General features: G+C 42.3%; 3 protein-coding genes across 6 annotated transcripts in view; all 3 read right to left on the minus strand.

Annotated features, from left to right (window-relative positions):
- Positions 1-2,043: 2,043 nt before the first annotated feature.
- Positions 2,044-14,582, minus strand: stpg4 (sperm-tail PG-rich repeat containing 4). 4 transcript variants are annotated; one of them, XM_035951990.2, is made up of 7 exons: positions 14,432-14,538; positions 13,678-13,734; positions 9,926-10,180; positions 8,609-8,673; positions 8,263-8,308; positions 3,437-3,541; positions 2,044-2,240 (listed from the first exon to the last, which is right to left on the minus strand). In XM_035951990.2, the coding sequence occupies exons 1-7, from the start codon at positions 14,456-14,458 to the stop codon at positions 2,166-2,168; spliced, it is 630 nt and encodes a 209-aa protein (XP_035807883.2). In that variant the 5' UTR covers positions 14,459-14,538; the 3' UTR covers positions 2,044-2,165. The 4 variants fall into 4 exon arrangements, with proteins under 4 accessions (XP_035807883.2, XP_054874705.1, XP_054874704.1 ...); XM_055018730.1 differs by lacking the exon at positions 14,432-14,538 and adding an exon at positions 13,884-14,412 and having other exon boundaries at positions 2,044-2,237; XM_055018729.1 differs by lacking the exon at positions 14,432-14,538 and adding an exon at positions 13,884-14,411.
- A 738-nt stretch (positions 14,583-15,320) lies between these two features.
- On the minus strand, positions 15,321-19,766 carry calm2a (calmodulin 2a (phosphorylase kinase, delta)). Its single transcript, XM_023278381.3, has 6 exons — positions 19,638-19,766; positions 18,692-18,722; positions 17,131-17,274; positions 16,903-17,009; positions 16,685-16,820; positions 15,321-16,587 (listed from the first exon to the last, which is right to left on the minus strand). Exons 1-6 carry the CDS (start codon positions 19,638-19,640, stop codon positions 16,559-16,561), a joined length of 450 nt encoding a protein of 149 aa, XP_023134149.1. The 5' UTR covers positions 19,641-19,766; the 3' UTR covers positions 15,321-16,558.
- A 5,817-nt stretch (positions 19,767-25,583) lies between these two features.
- Positions 25,584-26,565, minus strand: part of si:ch73-105b23.6 (fibrillin-1) — a 28,022-nt gene continuing 27,040 nt past the window's right edge. Inside the window, exon 25 of the mRNA XM_035951982.2 lies at positions 25,584-26,451. Within this exon, the coding sequence (XP_035807875.2) occupies positions 26,310-26,451 (142 nt within the window). The 3' untranslated portion in view covers positions 25,584-26,309. The remainder of the gene's footprint in view (positions 26,452-26,565) is intronic.

Raw genomic sequence — 26,565 nt, forward strand, 5'->3', positions numbered from 1 at the left:
TCTCAGTCTATGTTAATGCCTGTTTTCATACAGCTCAGGGGCTCTTCAGCATCTCACAAGAGCAATCCCAGTCAGCTGCAGGGATCTGTAAGGTTAGTGTTGACCTGCTAAGTGGAGATGGTGTTCGCCTGTAACAACATTAACTTATGAAAACCAAAAACAATCTTTAGTAACATCTTTGTCAGTGACAGGTTGAATCTTCAAAGGTACTTTTGTTATCTCACAGATGTTTACTGTCTGTGCTTGTACCTTGATGGTAAAATATTGAATGATACTCTTTGGGGAAATCATTGTGGAAATCCAATATTTTCACAGACTGCACCAGGTTTTCCAATTATATGACTACAAACATGGCTTCAGTTGTCCCCTCACTGGTTGTCTACTGCCGCAGCTGTGCACTTACAGAAGCATTACAACAATTAGATGGTCATTTGGCCATTCAGCTGCAAACACAACACTGCATATCACCTTTATTAATTGGACATGGTAGGCAAACAGCACATCTATCAGACCCAGAGCATTTGGACCACCTAACCAATTAAAGTCCCACATTCACTCCCTGCTTTGGTCTCCACCAACTCACGAGAAACATATTTTGGCTTTGTCTATGTTCAAATACTAGTTACTCAGTCTGTCCATCTGCTGTTTGGTGCTAGACAGTTAACACGGGTAGTTTTTTGAGAACTTTTTTATTCAAACTGAGGAGGATCGTTGAGTCTGAAACAAAATATTAAAGTTCCATACATTAAACCAAAACAAAGAGCTGAAAACCCCCAGAAAACTCCATTGAACTGAAGCATGATGCAGTCTGATGATTATTCCTCTCAGGCTCATCACAAAGAGCCATAACCTTTCACAATATGCAAAGTAATTTAATCCTCTGTGTATTTCAAAATGTTAGTTAATGCAGCTTTAATGTCCATCCAGCAAAGAAATAGAGATGAGAGGAACTGGAGATGGAGATGTTTTTAGTTATGCTTCGAAAAACTGAGGTCACCACTCGGACACAGCGAACTGCTACATAAATGATGAACTGAGGAGACAGTTAATAGATTCATGAACACTCTAGCTGAGTTCAGATCTTCCATCCTCATGCGACTGATTTTCTGTCATTGAAGCAGCTATATTATTGTTTGTTAATGCCATTATGAAGAGTAGTTGCTATACTATTAGACGTGTTGTTATTCATGCTTTAAAATCAATACTAAAATAAAGCTTAATAAGGCAGATTTAATCCTTGGATCAGATAGCGTCGGATATTTGTGCGGAAAGGATGAATATAACTCTCCACTCCCTCAGCGACTGTCGAACTGGCCAAGCCACAAAATTCTGCTGCTCTTTTGCGTTAGTGTCTGTGAACATGAAGCAGCGCTGACAAAGCTCATGCCTGCTCAGCAAAACCCTCAGAAATATACTAATAACAAACATGCAATGTGTTTGCTTTTATTCCTGTACCTATCCCCTTGTTGCACATAATACAGCAGCATTATGCTCCTCATAAAGGTGATTCCTATCTCTGCTGCTCACTGTGTCCCAACATTATTAGCCGTGCTTGTTTGTTTCGTCGAAAGAAAGAGCGAGTATGTGGAGTAGGTAGCGATAAGAATAGCTGTTTTATTGTGTGCCACTGCCTTGGCCCCTAATACTGAATGTGTTATCTGAGGGTGCAGCATGCCACACTAAGCTATGTGCATGTGACGCATGGCTGAGCAGCATTCCTCCTCCTGAGTGCATCGCAGGGCAGAGATAGTAGGAAGGCAAAGCAGCCTGGCTGCCAACAAAGAGGGAGAGAGGAGCGAGAGCAGGAGAGAGGAGAGATGAAGGGAGAGAGCAATACCGGGAACATGTAGTTAAGTGGAATGAAGTACCCTTTGTTGCAGATAAGATCATTCTGCTTCCCTGGCCGGCGTCACTAAAGCGATTTGAGCACAACAAATGTAGCTGATTATGTCGTTGGCAGACCACAAAATCCCTCACTGACATGCAGATAAACATTGGTCCAAGTAATAAAAGACTGGAGGTTTTCCCTCCTTCACACACTGATGGTTTTTACTTTTATTTTTTAAATTAGGAGGGGCACATGTGCTCAGGTTGAACTCAGACAGAATGAGATCCTGGCATTGTGGGAAATAAAGTCCACACTTGGGAATGATGTGGAAAAACAGCTAAATGAGGGATCTGTGACCTCCATAGTCAGACCGCTTCCAGTAAGGTTCATAGGCCCCCGGTCCTGGGGTCTTCTGTGGAAAACACACACACACACACACACACACACACACACACACACACACACACACACACACACACACACAGAGAGAGAGAGAGAGAGGGAGAAATAAACAGCTAGTTTTCATTTCACAAAGAGGTCCCAAAAGAAAAATATTATATATTTAGTTTTTCACTTACTTTCTTCTGAGTATAAAATCACATATAAAGTATTTCCAGAATTAGATCTGTATTCTGTGACCTGTATCCTTATCTGTAAGGTATGTTTTCAGTACTACGATATCTCACATAACTGTGCGATGTTCCGCTTTACAGGCAGGAATTATTCAAATCATAATTAATCTCTTTAAAATTAGATGTTTTCCATCAAAATCATGGTAAGATCACTTATGAATCTAATTTTAAAATGCTTATAATCCACTTTACTTGCTCATCAAGATTTTTAAAATCCTATATTGCAGCTAAGCTGATACAGAACTGTAAAAAAATTTAATTTATGATCCACCCATTATCTGTACACCGCTAGTGTCGAATTTACGGTGAAGGCAGTGGACACCCTGGACAGGTCACCAGTCTATCACAGGGCTGAACAGAGAGATAAACAATCACATTCACATTCACACCTACGAACAAATTAGAATTGCAAATTAACCTCAGCATGTTTTTGGACAGAGTCTCGGTGATTAGCATCGTCAGCTAGAAGATCCCCTGTTTGCATCCTGGCCTGGACCTGGGATCTTTCTGTTTGCATGCATGGGTTTTCTCTGGGTACTCCAGCTTCCTCCCACACTCCATAAACATGCTGAGGTTAATTGGTAACTCTAAATTGTCCGTAGGTGTGAATGTGACTGTGATTGTTTGTCTCTCTTTGTAGCCCTGTGATACACTAGTGACCTGTACAGGGTGTCCCCTGCTTTCACCATAAGTCAACTGGGCTAGACTTCAGCCCCCCTTTGACCCTAATAAGGATTAAGTGGTGTATAGATAATGGCTGGCTGGATGTTTATGAACAGTAGGAGGAAGCTGGAGTACCCAGTGATAACTCACACATGCACAGGGAGAACATGCAAACTCCACACAGAAAGATACCAGTTCCAGGCTGGCGTGAACCAGGGATCTTCTAGCTATGATGCGACAGTGCTAACCACCGGGCCACTGTGCCGCCCTATAAATTTATAGGAACAATGTAAATTTAAATTAGTGGACTCACTGAGTTCACACTGTGGAGTCGAGGCAGAGTAGACTTGAAGCAGGAGGTGATGCCTTTAGCTGGTCTGGTCTGTGGGTTGTAGTGGCATGGAGCAGGTCCCTCTTTCTGAGGTGGTAAGAAAATGTAGTCATTGGTCAAATCATTGGTTTGTGTATTGAGCGATGTGATCAGTCCCTAATATGTTGCAGACCAAGACTAGCATGTATTCTGGCATGTAGTCATTCATAGAGTTGTCTTGTGTGACGACCATGGGGGCAGAGGTAAAGCCAAGGGATGGTCAGGGAAGCCACAGGTACATCAGACTAAAGTCTGGCCCTCACACCAATAGTGAAGCCTGTTAGAAGGTTACACACACACTTCCATGATATATACCAATCGGTCTCAACATTAAAATGATTGACAGGTAAAGTGAAGAACGTCGATCATCTCATTACAATGCAATGTTCTCCTGGGAAACCTTCGGTACTTTGACACCTATCACCCTCCTAAACATTCTTACAGACCAAACACAACCACCCATAGCAATGACATTCCAGATGGCAGTGGCCTTCTCCAGCAGGTCAGTGCATTCTTCCACACTGCAAAAACCGCTCAGGGGCACCTCAAGGAACACAACAAAGAACTCAAGGCCTTGAACCAGCCTCTTAACTCCCCAGATCCCAAACCAGTTGAGCATCTGAATGATGAGTCAGAGCAAGCCCAATCCAAAAAGGATGAAGGATCTGCTGCCGACATCCATAAAGTTTCAACATTATCTTATCTTAAAATCTTACAACTTTGCACTAGCTTATAGCAAATAGTTTGTCCTCAAACCCAATGACCCAGAAGCATCTATATAACTGAGGCAGACTCAATCAACCACAATCTTGATAGCAACGCAGGTTCTTGGGTGTACACAGCAGTTACGGATATAAGACACAGCTAAATACAAGCAGGACTCCAGACTTTACTCAGCTAACACCATGTTGGTGTCAATTATTTAAACCTTTCTGAAGCACAGGTCCTGTTCTCTCAGAAGAGAACATGGAGCTTAATTTTAATGAAGCTTCCAGAATTGGAATGGGATTGTTCAGGCATCCAAACAAAACAAGAAAAAAAGTGTACCGTTTCCCACAGTGTTCAGTCAGCCCACTCCAGGCCTGATGGTGTGAACAAGCTCTTAGAGTTACTGTAAATTTACCTACTGTACATGTTGACCGCTAACATTTTTAAAGCCAAATGAGGGATTAATTCCTCGACCCTTGGATATACTCTTGTGAAAACCTATTGTTATACCATGCTGGTAATCCAGTCATGTGAAGGATGCACCAACAATGTACACCAGATCTATTTCAGGCTCTCATATTCCTGGTTTTAAGACCTACGATATATGATTTCACTCATGGCTTTTTAACCTTTGCCACCAGATCCGTGGTTTCGACATGTTTAGGGTTTGTCTCTGTCAAGTCAGTCGGTCTCTCTCCCTCTCTCCTTCTCCTTGCCTTTCACTTCTCCTTTCCTCTTACCCACTAACACACATACTGGTCATCACCAGCGGCGTGCCATGCAGAAATAGCATCGCCCCTCCTCCACCCTCCTCCCCAGACATAAAACTGTTGCCCTGTCCCTGAACACAGGACCAGCCTTTCATTTTCAGTCACTGATTCTGACGGAGAGGGACAGGATGGTGTCTTTTCCTCTCTTCTTTACAGGGACGGCTACTACCATTACATGATATTTGATCCCAGTTGCCAGTTCACTTGATCCGCGGCAACTGGCCTGTCGGACCCTACTCGCCTGCCTGATGCTCCCAGAGGTGCTAATGCAGGTGCATTACATGGGAGTCGGCGGGCAGCAGCAAAACTTGTGTGCATGTGTGTTTGAGCCAAAGCACCTGGCCTACTTTCCTAGTGTGGCACAGCATGTCAGAAACGTTCCCCTGGGTGGTGAAGGTAACCACCATATGCTGTAAATGTCTCTGAAACTTTGACCTGGTTTTAATTTATGTGAAGAGGATCTTGCTGTTTAGTTTTCCATTCAATCAACTGGAAAATTTGGAGACATTAGGTTCAATTAATTCAATGTATTCTTGATTTTCTTGAGTTATGTAAAAGGGATGCCTTCATAAACATAAAAAATACATCAACTCCAAAGGGCTTTTTCCCAGCAAACAAAAAGACACTGCAGTCTCATTGTAGCTGTGTGAGGCTGTGTTCAGACACAAAGGAGCTTTGAGTCCCAATGACAGAGCTAATATGCTGATCAGGGGTGGATGGATCCAAAAACCCACAGTTCAGATCTTATTGTGACTTCCAAGTGACAGATCAGATGAGGTGGAGGGACATTTCAGTGTTTTTTTTTTTTTAAATTCGTTTGTCTGTCTTTGTTTCTCTGTCATCGGGATTTTGCAAAAACTACCGGGCTGAATGTCATGAAACTCGGTGAAAAGGTGGAGCATGGCCTGTTAAATTTTAATAAAATTGCAAGATAGGGCATTGGCCTTACTGCTGGTTACTTTAAAAAGTAATTATGAAAGTGATGAGAACATGATGATGGTCCAATTTTGCAATGAATCCACTAATCACATGAATGCCAAATTGTAGGTCGAGTTGTCTACAGATTCCAGATCAACTGTGATCTGTTAGACCACTAATGCTGATCACTGCCAGGTGTAACATTTAGCATATTCTTCAGTTTACTTAAGCATGTCATTCTATATTCTATATTTAGTTATTTTTGGTGCAATATAGGCCTTAAAAGGAACTTGCAGGGCTATTTTGGGGCAACGCACATCTTTGAGTGCATTCCAACCGCAAGAACTGCCGTGATAGAACCTCTTTCTGGGCCAATTTCAGGGAAGAAAAAGCAGCTACTGCGGGTTAGGTAGTTCTGAGTGGCTCTGAAACACTGCTGTGTAGGTCTCACCGTTTATTAGTTGAACTCAGAGGGGCTAAGAACCATTTTCTTCCCTCTCCATGTCTTTGACACCATCTTCTATTTAAAATTTACCATATAGACTAACACAACAAACCCATCAATGTTCTATTGCCTACATGCTCAACTGCTCATAGAACTGGAGTTATATTCAGGAGCAACTATTTGTTGTTGTTTTGGCGCACTTAAAATGAAGATCCTGGTTGAAGCTGTTGAATGCCACATCGCAATGGAAACAGAAAGGTTGAAAAGGCCGATCGTTGTTGCAAATGTTTGCACCACATTGTTCCTGCTCCGACGTCACTGAACACAGGGTCCTCCTTGATGATGCAATGAAATCCGCTTTGGAACTTATAATTAACTCCTCCTGTGATGATTTATCTGCCTTTTAGTTTTTATCATATCATTTGGACTGATGACTGATGTGGGAAAGTTTCGTGCTGATTTTAGTAGCACATGTTCTCAAACTATAAGACTACTAATATTTTCTTTGAGAAAAACAAATGGCATTTTTACTTCAGGAATGACAGACATCCCAAAACAGCTTCTCATGCTTCAAAGCTGCATTTAGATATTGAGCTGAAGCTGCCACTACATGAAAAGTGAAAAAGGATTGCCAAATTAATTACAGTTCATCCTGAGGGGAACACAAAAGTCTGAATTAAATTTCACAGCAGTCCATCCAATAATTGTCTACATATTTCTCAAATGTTTTCTCAACCTCATTGTAGCATCAGAGGAAAAGTCAGGAGATTATCAAAGACATGAGGATTCCACCACTGGGCATCCTGAATGTCTGTGCATTTCAAGAAAATCCATCCAATAATTGTTTAAGTATTTCACTCTAAAGTCGTGGACAGATCAAGCGACCAACATGTGTCGAATGTGTCACTTTAAAACTTCCAGGCAGCAGGTGTTTAGATCAGCAAGTTTTCATGCAAAATCACTTTTGTGTTCCAGCAATGGAGAGTAGGATTCATATGAACACGTCAGGGATTATGACTTTAATTCAAACAGGCTTGAATCGCAAGGGAGGATTTGTTCCTTCTGAGCAGCGCGTGCAGTCGATATTGCAAAAAAGCACAGCATGTAAATCTAGGACACACAGTCGCCCCAGGATGGAGAAATTAAGTCAAATCATAAAGGGGGGTGGGGGGTGGGGGGTGGGGTGGGGGGGTGGGGGGGGTTATGTATTGTTTTTGTTCCCAAACATCCACAGCTCACTGGAGGTTTGCTCATGAAAGTGTGGAAATTCTTTTTTTCTGGGCGGTGAGTCAAGACAGAGAAACCTAAACTTCTTGTCTCTCATCTCAGATTTCTCAGGCCAAACATTAAGACACCTCAACTTTGATCTGCTAATGACTGCCACCTCTGTCGGGTCAACCGCCGGGATCATCTGCGGTTTTGGTTAACTTAGCTGTAGGATCGGTGTAGCTGCTTAACCTTTGACAAAAAAAAAAAAAACGTGTCTTAGAGTCACTATGACACCACTAACAGCAGAAAACTGCTCCCAACTCTGCAGTAATAACACCCTCGGGATTTCTTAGCACCTTTCCTTCTCTGTCAACACTCAGCACCTGCCAGCACAGCTCAAATATCCATCAGCTACCAGCACAGACACGTGGCTAAGGCTGCAACACTCTGCAATACGAGCTAAAGCTGACTGGTCAGCCAGCGCAGTGGCAGAACAGGCCCTCCAATGGGGCAAATGATACAATCAGACAGCCTGTGGGATCAGTTTTCTTTGACCCTTGTGGTTGTCATAACTAGCTCTAGTACAGCTCAGACCAGATACACATTAGGTCATGGCTTGTAACCAAAACCTATTGAAAGTATATTGTAATGAAGCCTTTTTGTGGGCAATGGAAACACTGAATGGTACTAATAACTGCTCTTGGTGACCAGATACTTACAGGCAGAAAGCTGATCCGCTGCACAGTCGACCGAAACATCACATGCCTGCAAGAAGAGGAGAGAAGAGAGGAGGAGGGGGTGGAGGGGTTAGCTGTCAAAAAAGAGAGGAAAGAACAATGAGTGGAAGAGTGAGAGAAGAAAAGAATAAGGCCATGCATGATCAGAGGGAGAGAAAATGAGAGAGCAAGTTGGTGATTGCTCCTCCATCTTTGAGCTGCGAGGAAATGAGAGAGTGAAAGAGATGTCGGATGAGGAGGAAGGATTCGGCGATCAAGGGGTGATTCATGGCTCGTCTGCTCTGCTGTGATCTGGGAACTAAAGAGAGGCTGTTTGTTGAGTGCTTACTTGCAGGGAATCTTCTCCACTGGTTTCGCTGTTACGTTGTAGTCGCACGGCGAAGTGTTTATGTCCTGGCAAAGGGAACAAAAGTAAAGAAGTGCTTAATCATATATGACAGTATCGCCATGTGAGTTGCTTCTTTGTGTTTTTTGGCTACTGTGTTACATCACCAGCAACTTCTTCAAAGAGTTGTGTTTCCAGTCTGCTGTTTGTGCATTCTGAAGATCACCTACTGTGCTTTAAGAGAAATACTGGTAAGAATTAAATGCTACGTCCAAATATGCTGTCAAAGCAGTTAATAAATACTGGTGAAGTAAATTACACCCTCAGGCAAAGAAATACAAGGACAGAGGAAGTGTAGACATCTGTGATTGAACAAAACAACAGTTTTTGCTTACTTTACATTGAATGCTAATAGTAAACCTTCTGTCATTGATGCAATAAGTTGTCATGTTATTGATTGTTTTCATACTGCACACTGCAGCCATTTGTGGACCATAAAATAAATTAAATACAAAAAGAATAAATGGTTTAGACTTTACTCTGAAATAAGTTGGAAATGCAAGAATTGAATTGTACTCTAATGTTGGTTTATGTAAGAAAGCCATCGAATGATGATAAAAAATAATAATAATTGGGGATGTTTAGCTTTGTTACAGTATACAGTAAGGTTTATTCTTTCTGCAAATTAAATGAAGAGCTAACATTTTGGGACATACACATATATGCTTTCTCTCTGAGAGTTAAATAATAGTTGAATTACTCTCATGTCTGTAAATGAGGTACAGAATTGGCACACAGAGAGTGAATAGCCTAGCCTAGCTTAAACACTTGCAGTAAAGGGAAACACTTAGCCTGGCACTGTCCAAAGTTCCAAAACACCAATAAAATTCCTTACTGTAATAGAAATGTAAATACAGATACTTGTGTTCTTACAGTTATGTGATGCAACTATTCTATTCTATTTGAAAAACACATAACAGCTTCCAGATATCTTGCCATCTCAATTAAGTTGTTTTGTTTGTCTACAGCGACCAAAACCTTGACATACTACCCAAATGTGGCAGCCCACAAGAGACACTGTACAGAAGTGCTGCGTGGATGGATCATGGACTGTACATAATGAACAAATCCTACATCACTTCACTAATAGTAACTCCTCTCTAGCACTGCTAGTGGTCCAAATCCACAGTGTACATTTAATGACCTGAGGGTGCTATCAAAAATCTCATCTAATGCTCAGAAAGAAAACTAATAAGTGCATCTATATGTGGTGAAATACATGTGCCGAAAGGATTAGTAAAGTTCCTGTCTGAACGTTACCTTGTCTCTGATTCCCAGGGTGATGATATCAGGTCGGGGGCAGTTTTTGAAAGAGTAGGATGCCTGGTTTCTCAGGACTTCCTGAGTGGAGTCGATGTAGTCATACGCCCCGGGAAGCAGCAGATCCCCCTTACACACACCCAGAGTCTGGGCTTTCCTGCCCACACCTTTGAAACCATAAGTCTTTCTTACAGGATTCAGGTCAGCTTCCTCAATGAAGTCCCAGATGTGATAGGTGCCTGGGTTGGGTGTATCCTGGACAAGGGGGACAAGCTTAAGGAATCTTTGACCCACATCACTTGGTGTTGGGATGAACACGGTACTATCCTGTGTGTTTTTGCTTTCCAGCTGATGCTAAAATAAGTGGAGATTGTTAATTTATCTATTACACATACAGCATAGATACATAGATATATAATAATAGTAACAGATATATAATAATTAGGTCCCACTCCGACTGGTCCTACGAGAAACCAGTGCTTGCAAAAGGTTCTTAGGCACGTATTGAATATGCACAAACCGCCATTGGATGAATGGATAAGCTATCTCGGCTGCAGTCTGAATGAAAGTGGTATGTCACGAATTTGTGACAGTGGGCGTCAACGAGTGAAATCTTTTGATCATTTTAACCATTGTAAGATGATAAAATGTTTGTCCAAGTAGTGCTACTAGTATCTACATTACATATATGTACTGTACTCTAAACAGCACACAGTCTGTGGTTACTGGTCTCACCAGTCTCCCTTATGTCTATTGTTCCCTTATGTGTTGTTTGTCTGTTTATCTCTGCTGTGTTTTTCTTTCTTCTCCCCGATACTCTCACCCTGACTGGTTGAGGCAGATAACTGTCCTCACTGAGCCTGGTTCTGCTTGAGGTTTCTCACTGTTAAAGTGAGTTTCTTCTTCTCACTGTTGCCCAAAATGCTGCTCAAAGGGAAGCATTAGATTTGTTTGTTATGATATTGTAAATTCTTCATCAGGGACTGCATAGTGGCTCAGTGGTTTGCACTTCTGCCTTGCAGCTAGAAGATCCCCGGTTCGCATCCCAGCCTTCCTGGGATCTTTCTGCATGGAGTTTGCATGTTCTCTCTGTGCATGTGTGGGTTTTCTCCTGGTACTCTGCCTTCCTCCCATATACCAAAAATATGCTCAGGTTAATTGGTAACTCTAAACTGTCTGCAAGTGTGATTGTTTGTCTCTATATGTAGCCCTGTGATAGACTGGTGACCTGTCCAGGGTGTCCCCTGCCTTTGCATTAAGTCAGCTGGGATAGACTCCAGGCACCCTAATGAGGATTAAGCGGTGTATAGATAATGGATGGATGGATGGATGGATGGATGGATGTTCTTCATCTTACTATAGGAAGTGCCCTTAGATGACTTATGCAAGAATTGGCTCTGTATAAATGAAAATGAATCAAAGCTAACTGAATTAGCCACCATACACTGAGCTCCTGCAGGAAATAAATGCCACTCACCAATTATTTATGCTATGTGCAGTTTAACAGTTAACCTTGCATCTACTCTGGAAACTGTTGCCATCTACCTCTTTGTTGCCACAACTCATGTTTTGTAAATCATTATTAATAGACAGTTGAGGCTGTGACCTTACTGGCTGTAGGTCACATGGTCAAACAGTGACCAATCAAAAGCTCTTTGCTGGCAACAATACCAAACTTTAGACTCATCTTCATCATTCAGTTTAAATGTTCTGGAAGATGATGTGTTATAAATCAGTGTTTGTGCATTTTAAAGCTGCATGAACACTTTGTGTGAAAACCAAAAATCCGAGCCTGTGCACGATTAACAGTGTAGCCTGAGAAATGGGATCACCTTAAGATTAACCAATAATTAATTCTGTCTGTGTGCTATCACCATGAATGCACTGTGGACTCGCTGCAGTAAAAGAGCCCAAATCTGTTTTTTGGCAGACAGCAGACTTTGGAAAGAGACAATGAGATAGTGCTGTGCAATAAAAGCCATTAATGGAAAAACAATACACATCAGGAGAATATGATATGTTTATGAGGCTCTACTCTGTTGTATTATGCTCTAATCACAGCAACTGGAAGCTACCTGAAGAGCAGCTACAGCAGCTGCACAGGGGTTCATGGCTGTATTAACTTGCGGATAGTTTACCACAGCAACCAGTGGTCTTGAGTGAAAATTATTAACTGAGCAGCTGAGGTTATAGAAAAATGTTTGGCCTCAATATTGGTAAGGGTTTAAACATTTAAACCATTTTCAGCAAAAATGCCCCAAGTTCTCCAGAACCACTGTTTTAGGATAGCTTTGAGTTTTGTTTTTTTTTTTTTTAAATTATAGTAACCTCAATATCTTTTGGTTTACTAGTTAGATGATAAACACAAATTGAGATTCCGGTGGTAAACTTACCTTTATTACTATTTTCTGATACTTTACAACCTTGAAAATCTATTTTTAAAGAGCTTCTTAATTTTTTTATTTTTTTCTTTTTCTTTTTTACCTCGTCAAACTGTCCTTTACATTTACTGGAAGACACATCATGAGTGAAATAAGCAGACAGCACCATGGCAGGGCATATTCACCTTGAAACTGCACATATGTACCAATGAAAGTCTCAAACACAGATTCAGATTTCCAGAGTTAGCTATGTAGCAAACCTGTGGAACCAGTTCTGTCAGTTTTCAGGGTGGAACTTTCTGTATCATTATTCTATATGAATCAGGTTCGGCCTGCACAGTGGCTTGGTGGTTAGCACGTTCGCTTTGCAGCTATAAGATCTCTGGTTCGCGTCCCAGCCTTCCCGGGATCTTTGTGCATGGAGTTAGCATGTTCTCCCAGTGCATCCATGGGTACTCCAGCTTCCTCCCACACTCCAAAAACATGCTGAGTTTAATTGGTGATTTCTAAATTGGTCGTAGGTGTGATTGTTTGTCTTTGTGTGTACCCCTGTGATAGACTGGTGACCTGTCCAGGGTGTCCCCTGCCTTCACCCCAAGTCAGCTGGGATAGACTCCAGCCCCCCGCGACCCTAATGAGGATTAAGCGGTGTATAGATAATGGATGGTTGGATTAATCGTTTTCTGCTCAGAGCACGTGGCTGAATTACTACAATCTTAAAACTTGCCATTGTGTAGCACAGAGTTGTTTTGCAGAGCTGGTGTTCACAAGCTGCAGTGAACAGCAGAGGGGTGAGTGGACAAACAGGCAGGGGCTATGTAGGCCTACGCATTCTAAGACGGTAATGGTATAGAGTTACATCTAAGCCGTTTTAAGGCAGGAAGGGAATATTTTCATGGAAAAAAACTAACTCAGATATGTATCTTTGATAAAGACACAAGTTTTTAGTGCTTAAACCAACAACCAGATAGGAAATTTGAACAAAATAATAAGGGATGTTCCAGACTCAGTAGCATTAATACTATCTTGTAGAAAGTTTTCTGTGTGGTAATTACTTGACACATAGAACAAAAAAAAGGGTAGTTTTGTGAAACAAAACAACGTGGACCAAGAGTTCAATATAAATTGAAACAGTTAATGTCTTAAAATGTTTCATCTGATGCTGATGTTCAGCTTCAGTGGAGCAAATTCTCCAAGAAGTTGCAAATGATTAAATTGCATCTACCCAAATGGTAATACAGCCTTGCATGTGCTAGCGGGCCACTTCAAAGTGACAAACTAGTGGCGAGTGTTTGGGCCTGCAATGAAGCCGGTGTAGCAGCCTGTCCTCAGCAGACAGGCTGTGAAACCACGCTGCTGTACGACACCTACTTTCAGTGTTCCCAGCCACCAGCTACACCAGCCACACAGGTCCGCCCTGTCATCACCCTGCAGATAAGAACAAGATACAAGACGAGACACAACTGATTGTTCCTGCTATCATGCCAAGAATGTGTTGATGCATCTCCTACATCATGTGCTCTACCATTCTCCTCATTAAGCACACAGTTACAATGGCTTTAAGGACTGAGCCTTACCTTTTCTCTTCTGTTACAACCCCTGGACATGTCAGTGACTTCACAGATGGCTTTGTTTTTTCATGCGGTCACATCCTGCACTGTACTCATTGTCGTACACTATCTGCTGAACAGGGGATCCAGTGACACCTGACCACCATTAAAACTGTGACTGTTACTATAGCAGCGACTCCGCTATCGATCAATTTTTCAACAAGCGGGCCTGGTAGAGGGCTAAAATTAGACTCCCCGACCAGTTTGCCTGAGAGTAAGACACAATAGTAAGGCAGCACCAAGGTACAGACTGCACATCCTGCAGTTACTTTGTCAGCATCCCATCATGCCACATTTGGAGGAATGCCGAGTATATACAGATAAAACGTTTAAGCGCAGCAAGGCAAACTACAATCAAGTTCAAAACAAAACAAATGGCATGCCTAACTGTTCAGTGTCTGCAGGTAAAGGGAAAGATAACACAGTTGAAAACATTTCAGGTTTGAAATATAATATCTTGAGAAATTCTTTTAAACTAACCCTCTGCTCTGTGTATGAAGCTTTAAGTATCTTACCTCTAGAAGCATATTGGAGTATGGCATCAGGTACAAGCACACATGCACAGAAACTCACTCTCACACTCTCTCTTTCAGTACAGCTGAACCTAAAACCATCACCCGGAGTGAAAATCTCGCTCTGGGAGCAAAAGCGCAACATTCAGCCTTGTTGCCAGGCTACCTGTAACACATGGTTCGAAGAAAGCAAGAATTCATGTTTACTCTGCTTGTCAAGGACATCTCATGTGACCTGAGAGTACCTGAGGAGACACTCAACGAACACACAGAGAACACAGGCAGCAAAGAGGCTGTTGTCTGAGGTTTTCGTCATAGTACCTGATGTACATTCTGCCTTCGTTGCATCTGGACAATGCATGAATGCAGCAGAGGACAGAGACCGTGGTTACATGTGCTGTGTAATTAACAACTTTTTATAAGGAGACTGTGACAACACTTCAAACGCGTTTTAAGTCTTGTTTTGACGAGAGGCACTTGTGTCATCGATTTACACCTGAAATGGCTCTCTCTGTTCTTTTTTTGTTCTGTGCCTTGACCTGAAGCCACTGCAGAGTAAGAAGAAGATTCCGCTAAGATTAAGAAAAATCAAATCAAGGGTACTGCAATTAAATTACCTTCATGGTGTACAAGTTGTTACCTCAGCGCATTTTTGAATGCTCTAAATATTTAAACATGCCTCCACTGGGAGCTCTGAATGACATGCATGACTGGCCAAGCCATAAACAACCTCAGCCCATGTTACTCCCAACGGACAGCCAAAACCATCGCATAACTTCAGATACAAAGGGCGTTTTTCCCAGATTTGTTGTACAGTGCTAATCCAGCCACTGCATGGGATGAAGAGACAAACTAAAGGCAGCTCACATAAAACTGACACAGGAGGCAGAGCAGAGGTCCACAATAGAGCTTTATTTTGTCATTCATCAAAATAACAAACTTAGTATCTCTTCAAGCTACTGTAACAAACTCAATCAGAAAATAACAAAAAAAAAAAAAAAAAAAACAGGTACACCTCTATTTACACTGCAGTTTCTGATGTACGCTCAATCACCTTCACCTCGTGACTAGGGGCAAATGCCGAGTAAGACATGAGGCAGTCAGCTTCTACATGGTGCTGTGCCAACAGTAGCAGACAACACGTGGCCTATGTAGTCAGAAAGGAGGTGGACAGTTCAAGGCTAATCTAATGTTGAGGACCATCGTGTGCACTTCAAAATAGAAGCCTTTGATCCCACTCAGTGCTTTTATTTTAATGACAATACAGATCTGATCTGAGCTTATCTGAACATTAAGAGGCATTGGCTGATGCTCCTCAGTGCTTTTGGAATTTAACAGGGGACACTTTGAATTAGTAAACATTTCATGTGTATTCTAAGTAACAAGAAGAAGATCCTATCAAAACTGGAGCATCCAGTCCTCAATACAAAAATGGGAATTATTACAGGGTATACAAACTCAAGGATCCATTATAACTGAGAAAACAAGACAATTTTCAAATCTGGGTAGATTGTAAATTTTATTGGAAAACAAAAATTTACAACTTGGAATGGATTATTTGAGGCATGACCAGAGGTCATAAAAAAAAGAAAGGAAAGAAAAGTAAAAGTAGTGAGTAAAACATTAAAAAGCAAGATTAGTCATTTTCTGGTATATAGAACAGCAGATACAAAAAGAGTTTGTACGAGTACCTAGGAGATACACCCGTGTCATTTTTTTTGCAGTAGTGCAATGCTGAGAGATTTCCATATATACTTTGTCCGTAGTCCATGCAGAGTTTCAACTCCTCTACATTGTTTCCATGCCAACAGTGTTGCCAAGTGACAACCAGCTGACAGGTTTCCAATGTCGCCATGCGTGGAGAGGCCCCGAGCACACAAGACAGGAAGATTCGAAGTTCTCTGGCTCCCAGGGGCCTCCACGGGCATCTGGTTGTATGACCGTTCCGTCACTCCAAAACACCATGACAGCAAAAGAAAGGGACATGGGGACAAGAGCCTATGCAGTTTACATGCAGTTCCTTTGGACAGCAGAAGGGGCAGGGACGAATGGGGGCTATTAAGATTTTACAGATAAATTACACAAAGAAAAAAAGGCAAATTATTTATATACGAAATCTGTACAAGGCCTTCACTTCGCCGTCATCATTTGTACGAACTCTGCAGGGAAAAGAAAGGGAGAAAAAAATGTTGCAGCCAATAATATATTGAATGAGGAAACCAAACAGATTTAAGATGAAAAGCAGCATCTACCAACCTTCATAGTTGACCTGTCCATCTCCATCAATGTCTGCTTCTCTGATCATTTCATCAACTTCTTCATCAGTCAGCTTCTCTCCAAGGTTTGTCATCACATGACGCAGCTCAGCAGCACTGATGTACCCATTGCCATCCTGAAGATGAAATAGGTCAGTAAACATTTTTTCATAAACTGCTGTGCATATGCACGTGTTTGTCAGGGCAGGCAGTATTTACCTTGTCAAAGACACGGAATGCTTCTCTGATCTCTTCCTCGCTGTCTGTGTCCTTCATCTTCCTGGCCATCATGGTCAAGAACTCTGGGAAGTCTATCGTTCCATTTCCTGATGACAGGAAAAGAAAGCAAAAATGTTTTTTAAAAAAAGGGGAAAAAAGGCATTGACATCCAGCACAGCAATACTATATGTGTGGGTAGCAGGTTTTGACGTCAGACTGAGTTCTCACCATCAGCGTCCACTTCATTGATCATATCCTGCAGCTCTGCCTCTGTGGGGTTCTGGCCCAGAGAGCGCATGACTGTGCCCAGCTCTTTGGTGGTGATGGTGCCATCTCCATCCTTGTCAAAGAGCGAAAATGCCTCCTTGAACTCTGAATGCATCAAATTAAAAAAAAAAAAAAAGTGGATGGACTGTTTTAGTAACAGAGAGATGCCACATTTACAGCTTGATATGCACAAAGTGGTGAGGCGGTAGGACAGTGGTCGTAAACCAAAAGCGGCTGCAGAGGGCTGTACTTATTAAAGAAATACACTGATTAAGAATCAGTGTAAATGCTTTCAGCCCATGTTGGATGACAAACTCCTTATCTTATCCTTGAATCTTTCTATCACATTCAGCCAAACCCTGAATTAGCCCATAACTCAAAAGGGTATTACATCACTTGTGTTTCAGATATAAACTAACTACACCATACTTTCTGTTTTGAGTTCCAACTGCAGTCGTTTCTGGCTAAACAAGGACAGCGGCCATGAGATCGAGCAGCAGGGCAGAGTCAGGCTACATCAGCAACAAATGACAGCATGTGTAGTTTGGTGGAGCCGTGAGGGTGACGAACAATGACACACTCGTCAAGTGTGATGAGGCCATTGGGCAATGTGTAGTGGCACGCAGCAGCTTGTCAGTGTCATAAAAACTACAACCTGCCCTGCCATTTGCAGGGTCAAACACACAGGGCAACACCCTTTTTGTTATGGGGAGAGGCCTTGTCTGCATGAACTGCAGGAAACACCAGGGGGATTTGATTCCTCTGGGGTGGGCCAGTGAAACCCCACATCACTGCATTCATTTACTGCGACTTTCACCGAGTCAACACAGCACATTATTGCATGGTCACGTCATGCAGTTTGCACAAACCAACAATCTAAAAACTGGCAGACGTCAGCTAAACACAAAGCATGGGTTTGCCCACTAAAAGTCAATACCATAAAATACAGCTAGCGTGATCAGCATAATGCGAAACCAGAGAACGAAGCTGGTTCAAATCAACAATAACAGGATGGCATTACAAGGGAAACCCTTACTACTGTTCTGCATTCTTGACATCTGTTTAAACACTGGAAATGATGCATTAAGAAACACTCCTCCTGCATGATTTACAACATCTTGGCCTCATCCTAGGATACCAGTGTAGTAAGCCCATGTTACTGCTGCTTGTTCTTGTAGTATTCCATCTGATGAGTACACACCCAGGGCAAAGGACATATCATGTGCAGCATGTAAACGGTGATTGCCAGCACCTCAACAGAACACACAGCCCTTCCAGATTACATCATTTATTACATGGCAACCATGAAAATGCAAAGTTTTCCATGAGGGAGTCCTTCAGTGCTTCAGAGCGAGCAAGCAACAGCCATTTCTTTCATTCCTGTTTTATGACCAGTAGGCTGCCCTGTGGAATGCCTTAAAAGGCAAAAGTATAAATCCACTGCATGGGATGCAAGGATCCATAATGCAGGCCACTTTGCAGGTTATGAGGAAAGTAGAAGATGAATGCAGCGTTGTCTTACCAGCAATCTGCTCTTCTGTAAGCTGGTCAGCCTGTAAAACACAAGATGAAGCCATTATTAGCACGTGAAACAGCAAAAATCCAGAATTGTTCTTTTCACCTCTAAACTCCCAACAGTCATCCTGGATGGCCTTAAAGATAGCGCCCTCCATGTTATTACAAATACTGCAAATGCATCTCTCTCCTGCTCGTGAAAAAATATCACTAGGGTTACTATGCCTATGGCAGCAGCTCAATCGAGACCACTATACAAAACTGAGACATTTTCGTACCGATTAGCCAACAAGCTTGTCAACGAATTATGGATCGCAAAACAGCTAAACCGTAGGCCACTACATGCTCTGAATGTTAAAAACACCTAAGTTTGAACGATCGATGACAACAGCTCTACCTAAAACAATGAATGACTCACAAATTGGCGGTAAATGTTAGCTAGGAAGAGCTACATTGTGCTAGCTACCGTTAGGTGCCGGCTCATAGACCCAACACTTCACTACACACTTTTAGCAGAATGGCTGACTAATACAAGATTCATCAAAGGTGATACAGCCGTTGGTAAATAGTCACAACGTTTTCGATCGGTCTATGATCACTAGGAGGGACATGAGCTCGAACGCGGTGAGGCTTCCATATCGGAAACATCATAGGAGAACTCAACGGTCGGGCACTATTTCGAGTGTAACATAGAAGGTGTAGCGGCATTAATTCAGACTAACACGTCTTTTGCTAACGCTGTTTTTGTCTAACAAGTTAGCATCACCTAGCAACTAGCAAGCTGTCATTTATTCGCCCGGCACTGCGGTGGTTACAGCGCACAGTTAACGCTGGTTTCAGCTCAGCCCTCGTAGACGTTACGTTTGATTAACGTCAATTCTGCACTAAAAACGACGGGTTCGGAGACTGTTAAAACCTAGACTGGAAAGAAAGTATAACCTCGTTTTTCTTACCATTTCGATGTAGATGCAGTGGCTGGTTCAAGACAAAATCCGTTAATAACCCAAAGCCGTGCTAGCCTGCGCGGACTATCAGCCTCTTTGAACACACTGACACAGAGGCTACTGGACTCAGCTTTAACGGCTATCCTAAACTCCGCCTCTTTTTAATATCGGTCCGCCAACTTCCCTTTTCCTCAGTTACTAAATTCATCATAAATACATTTGAGGAGCTGATTAGCTGCACGGTAAAACCAAAAAACAACTGGAATACGCATATACGACTGCTGTGAAGGTTTCCGTGATGATATTAGGAACGACGTTGCGTATCAGTGGCGGTCTAAATAACGGCGTATGAATACTTTTGCTACTTTGTGATGGGCCACAAGACGTAGCAGAAAGAAATCGCGCTCTGATTGGTGTGTTTGTACCTGCAATGCGTCACTCCCATGGTCTGCCCTGCCGCTGCATCTTGTCCATAGACATCCCAGTCAGTGCTACAGGCTCAGCAGACAAGCTTGTTGCATAGTCTGTATACATATGGGCATCATCTTTAGGGAGGCCCAATAAGATAGTTTTGATAAGTAATTAGCTACCAGGGGCATAGTTTGTTACTAGTAACTGGGGTGTAACTGACCCACTTTGTACTAATCAGTTTCTCTCCTATTGCTTCAGTTTTCTGATTTCTGATTGCACTGCTGATATTTTATTAGCATGTTTATACTTTAAAACTGCTCTTATAAGGTGAACACAAACTAGGTGAAAATTCAGCGTAGTGAAGTTCCTCCTTGCTACTGTGCAAGTCTTCACTTTAGATTTTCTGCATAATTAGATGCAGTGTCAGAGCTGAAGTGTTTGAGTGTAATAGTTTGTAATATTTAATAGCTTGTTCATGTGTGTGTGTATTGTCTGCGTACGTGCACATTTAGATGTGCAATATGTGACTGTAGCAGGTGTTGCTGTCAGGTGACTGGATTCTCAGGTCTAATTGTGCTGCTGGTGTGGATGGGAGTATCTGATAGCCTAATTGCTTATGCCTGACTGCTCCCCTGTCTCCCAGTGACCACCTGTCTGCCCTGATCCCAAAGGAGACATCGTGGAGGAGGAGGTGGAGAAGAGTGGACGATGTGCGAGAAGAATTTGAAGAATCACTCAGAGAATGTACTAGAATCTCCATGTCCCAAAACAGCCCCCCATTCCTCCCAGTATTACTGCCTCCTTCATTGTTAGCCACGGGTGTCATTATAATATAAGTAGAGATCAGGGATTGTAGAAGGCTCAGTATCTCACACATAGATGTAAGAAATCCAAAGTGGTTCCCAGTTCCATCTGCGCTGTTCGCTGAGGTGCTGTTGCCTGTGACATGTGATCTGCTGAGCAGCCTCAGAAGCTGCCTGGCTTTTCCCGAGCCTAACTAATCTGGAGCATATTGGATTCTTTTCATTTAAATCTGTTTTTCTGCTACGGGGTTTTTGTCACTGTACAGATTATGTAATGCCAGAGGTGACGGCACAAAGGCCTAAATCTGTCACAAGAACCAGATAAGCTGATGCATGTGTGAACGACTGTATGTGTAGGTGTATGAATTCACCTTTTGCCTCTTTGAAAATCTTTGACAAACACTGTGAAATGTAACCTTAGATACCAATAAGTGGCTGCCACAGACATTTAGCTGCATTTCCTCTGGTATTCACATGTTTTAGGCAGTAATATGTGATCGATGGTGGATTGCACCAATAAAACCTGTTACGAGACAGTTGGTTTACTGCTGGGTCATAAATATTTCAAAATCAGAATAGCTTTCTATTCAGTCCTCCTGCCCAATTTCTATAGCTGCAAATCATCCAATATGCAGAATCAGCTGTTTGTTTTCTCGATGACATGGCCCTCAATGATCCTTCAATGGTCTCAGAGGAGCTGCTCCAGGTCAAAGGTCAGTGTAGGTTGGAGATTAATATGGAACCCAGGAGACATTACTTAATGGTCTATAAAACTTGAAACCAATCTCCATGATGTAAGCCAAAGGCGGTTTAACTGACACCATGGAGCACAATACAGTATATGTTACAGTACAGTTTCTGCATTGTGGAGGTTAGGTGTTATGGGAACTCTGGAGAATTGTTTTTTTAAACAACTTTTTTTTTGCCTTTATTACAGTGGACAGTGGAGAGAGAGAGACAGGAAATGTGGGAAGAAGAGTGGGGGAAGGACATGCAGCAAATGGCCGTGGGTCAGACTCAAACCCATGTCCGCTGCGTTGGGGACTATAGCCCGTTTATGGGTCGCCCACTCAACCAGCTGAGCTTCCGGGGCGCCCGAGTATTGTTTTTTTTTTTACATGTATGTACACACTATGCTCAAACCACTGTTGAGCATTAGCACTATTATGTTTCCCCTCCCGTTATCAGCTCTGTGAATATATAACTGGCTCACATAAAGCGTTCTTATCAGCCACAACCCAACAGCAGCTTTCATTTCTGTACCGCAGGGGTCAAAGGTGACTTTAGTTCAGTACTCAACCCTCCACCCTCATTAATGTGACCTCCCAGTGGCCCATGATATCACTCCCGCTGATGCAGTTAGCATCGTCCCCTTTACACAAAAGCCTACCATGTGGGTTAGTTCAGTTTTCGGCAATGGGGGCGGGTTGGCACACAGCACGTGAGATACAGTATGTGGTGGTACTGAGCGGCATGGTGGTGTTGCACAGTCATGTTCTAAAATAAAGCAGCTTTCAAGCATAAAAGGCTAATTTGTGTGCCTAAGTGGCATGTGAGGACTTTGAGGGATAAAGTGCTGGTGACAAATATGAGAAGATGTTTACCTGTGTAACTGAAAGACACGGACGCCATCATTAATGGATGAGGATTTGTAATGCACCTGCTGGTCTTGTGCCAAGTGAGTAGATCACCTTTCATGGGAGAGAATGGCAGTTGTCTGGGCATCATGGATGTCAAGCTCATAGTGAAAAGGCCTTTACATTGTGTGAGTGTGCACATGCAGACCTACACCTGCCTGCTTTAGAATGTGTGTTGAACATCTGCACGCCGGGTGTATATGTATTAGCCTATATGCCTTTATGCAAATGCTTCTCGAGATGTTCGGCACAACAGGGAGGAGGTGTGCTCATGTATGCATGTATTTTTTATGACCTACAGGCAATTTCAGCTGCATCTGACCAGTGTCTGACAATTCCTGAATACCAGTAATACTTCCCGGCAACCACGGGCCACACTTCTAGCCCAGTCAATGGAGGAAGTCGATGGCTTACGGCAAACCACTCCTAGTTAGGATGAATGGTTTTACAACCATGCAATAAAGGTGTGAGCTGTATAAAGTTCAACAACAGGCTAGCCGCACATGAGTCGATCCCATTCTGGTCTACCTGTTACTGAGAAAAGACTTGTTTTCCAAAATTACATCATGTGGCAGAAATGATTAATGGCTTTAAATCGGAAAAGAGGATTTGGTGGGGCCTTCTATTCCCTGCCTATTTCAATCATGTTGTGATGAAATGGATATAGTGTTAAGCATGCACTTAGTTTTCTGTCCCCCCCTAACGTGTTTCTGTTCATTGGGCCTGCCACTAAATCATCAAGTGTTTCTAAAGCTGCACATGTCAGTTGTTTTATTTGAAGAGATCTGAGGGACAAAACCACTTACTGGCTGTCAAATAGAATCCCTACTGTTGATCTTCGCTCTCTCACTTTTCATTTCCCTTCTGTCCCCCCCTCTCTCTCTGTCTCTGACTTGATCTGACTCTGTCCTTCTACCTTCCACCCTCTTTCTCTCATTGGCTTGCCTCCAGGTTGTCTACTGCAGTCAGTGTGGAGCTGGAGTTCAAACACTGCAGCCTTCAGCAGCACATGAAACAGTGCTACTTGGAACCTTCCAGAAGTGTGGCACTACAAAGCTGCCTCGGCAAGGTGATTTCATCCTCACTGGCTTTTTTCCCTGTCAGTGCTCGTTACTGTTAGCTGTGCCTTTGTCTATCACAGGTGTCAGAAGCTGTACTTTTTATTCTTTCCCGCAGTTTCCTCTACAAATCCTCTACGTAGTGTTGTGGTGTAATCTCAGTTTACGCTCTCAATCAATCCTGTAGAAAGTGAAACCAGAGGAATCGAGAGGCACTGCAGAGGTTATGCAGGGGTGTTTATGTGGAGAAGTGACAGGGGGGTGAGTGTTTCTGCAGCTCCACGTCCTTGACCCTGCTTGGAGGGTAGGCCAGGTCTGTCTCTGCAGTGGCAGGGACCTGCAGGGCTGCTTCAGTCTGTGCCCCTCTCAGATGATCTCATTCTGCAGGGGGCAGCAGGCTCCACCGCATGCTGTGGCCACTTCCAGATGAAGGCTGCAGAGCAGGTGTCTAGTCATCTCTCTCTCTCTCTCTCTCTCTCTGTGTGTGTGTGTGTGTGTGTGTGTGTGTGTGTGTGTGTGTGTGTGTGTGTGTGTGTGTGTGTGTGTGTGTGTTTGTGTGTGCTGCGTTTCTGCTTAAACCCCACTCATAAACAAATGTGTTTGATCAGCCTTGTGTGGAAGTCTCAGCTGTGACACCTGCTGGCTGGATAAGAAATTGCAGGAAGCTGGCAAAACAGACTGATGTAAAGGGAATACTAATAAGATGTAGTGGTGGAAAATAACTAAATATGTTTAATGAATTGATGTACGTAAATACAATTTTGAAATCTTAGCAGTTTACAGGATTATCTCCATTTAATGCTAAAATTATAGTTACTTTAGGGTCCAAAAAAGTACAAGACATATATCTAACATAAAATATCCATCCATCCATCTATCTATCCATCCATCCATTATCTAAACACCACTTAATCCTCATTAGGGTCGCAGGGGGCTGGAGTCTATCCCAGCTGACTTAGGGTGAAGGCAGGGGACACCCTGGACAGGTCACCAGTCTATCACAGGGCTACATACAGAGACAAACACTCTCATTCACATGTACGGATAATTCAGAGTTACCAATTAACCTCAGCATGTTTTTGGACTGTGGGAGGAAGCTGGAGAACCCAGAGAAAACCCACGCATGCACAAGGAGAACATGCAAACTCCATGCAGAAAGATCCCAGGAAGGCCCGGGTCTGCAAGGTGAAAGTGCTAACCACCAAGCCCCTGTGCAGTCCATCTAACAAATAAAATATAATCGGTTTAAATATTCCACCTAATTCATATCTAAAACACAGTTAAAGTCTCATTATTTTCCATAATGACTACTTTGATTTTGATATTTAAACTACATTTTGCTGACACTACTTTTAAATTTGTATACAGGACTTATATATACTTGTAGTATTTTTTTTTTACATACCTTTCAAGAAGGTATTACTAAATATATATTCTTTACAGAATTGTTTTATTCTAAATTATTTTACAGATATACAGATGGTTTTCTTAGTTGATATGGTGCATTGTAACAGGCAGCATAGATTAATCAGTTATGGGTGACATAGGGCCAAAAAGTTGGAGTTCAGTGGTGTGAATTCTTCTAATAAATCCAAGTATTCTATTTAAATGCAGGCAACAGAAATAGTAAATATGGGACCTTTGGGGTCACTGTCCCAGGATAGCTGCTGCATTGCCATCTATGCCAAAACATATCTAAGTAGTTAAAATGAGCACAATCAGGACTAAATATAACCTTAAAACCCTGTCTACATATAAATGGGTCAGAGTGCATCATGAGTTGGTTTACTTCAAAATTTACGAGCATTGTACTTTGCTCAGTAGATAAATAGCATTTTTAATGCAGAAAAGGCTAGATTTTGACACGGGCCTGCATCACTTTACATAATGGCATACTGTCACACTGAGCTTAACACACTTCAGCTTGCAGGATGATGCTTGCAGAGTTTAAACCTTTGTGCTTCATCAGCCACAGGACTATTCTGTTCTCAACAGAACAAAGCCAGATTCACTGCATTCTCTGCTCTTAAAATGATCACCACATCACAGGGTTGCTAAAGTGGCCTTTTTAGTTATTCACATAAAATATTTACAAATGATTTTAGCTAGCAGACAGACAGCTTTCAGCTGAAACACTGAATTACTCTACTGTGTTAATTGAACTGGGACACAATCCAGCAATGAACAATAATTTAGAGTGTAATTTCCAAAGTAGATAAATGCTTTCAGAAAACAGTGACACCTACTTTCTATGGTTTGAAGTGTTTGCAGAATAATAACACAGATAAATTAAATCAACCATGTTTGGTGGTTATGAATGATGCTGATTTTCCAAATGTGGATACATTACTGATAAGAACCACAGTGACCTCCTACTGAATATAATTGTGAACAGAGGGCAGGAGCCTGACACCAGGTATTCTGATAAACGCTAATGTTGTTATCAAAGAGACTATTGGCTCAGTATCAGCTGGAAACTGAAGACCACTGCAGTGGTTTACTTTTCATCAGCGTCTCTGGCCAAGAGATTGTCGAGTTCTGCTGGGTCAGACTGACTGTAAACTGATGTCCAGGCAGAAAAAACTTCCAGCACCAACTTGGCAGGTCCATCATTCAGCGGAGAGGATTGGAAATAATTGACTTTAAAAGTCACTTGGGTTTAATTACTGATTTTGTTGCAATATAAATAAGGATCATTCATCTTGTCATTATAAAATATATGCTATGACTCCAAAAGTGCTGTGCATTTGTGTTTGCAACTTTTAGAATGTGCTATCTGTAGTGGTGCCTGGGTGTGATGTTGTCAATGATCCGAGGGCTGCTGTGGGTCATGTAGTGCAGAGCCGGGTCTGAGTAGTTGAAGGGTGGAGGGTTGTACTGCTCGTTGATGTAGTCCGGCATCAAGTGGGGAAGGCTGGGAGAAATCAAATAAGCCCATCAGAATGCATGAGAGGAAATATGAAATCACAACAGGTGACAATTCATCAAGATGCTGTAAAGTGATGTGCATATTATTTCTTACACTGTA

Source organism: Amphiprion ocellaris, chromosome 16 (assembly GCF_022539595.1).
Source record: "Amphiprion ocellaris isolate individual 3 ecotype Okinawa chromosome 16, ASM2253959v1, whole genome shotgun sequence".
Taxonomy (NCBI): Eukaryota; Metazoa; Chordata; class Actinopteri; family Pomacentridae; genus Amphiprion; species Amphiprion ocellaris.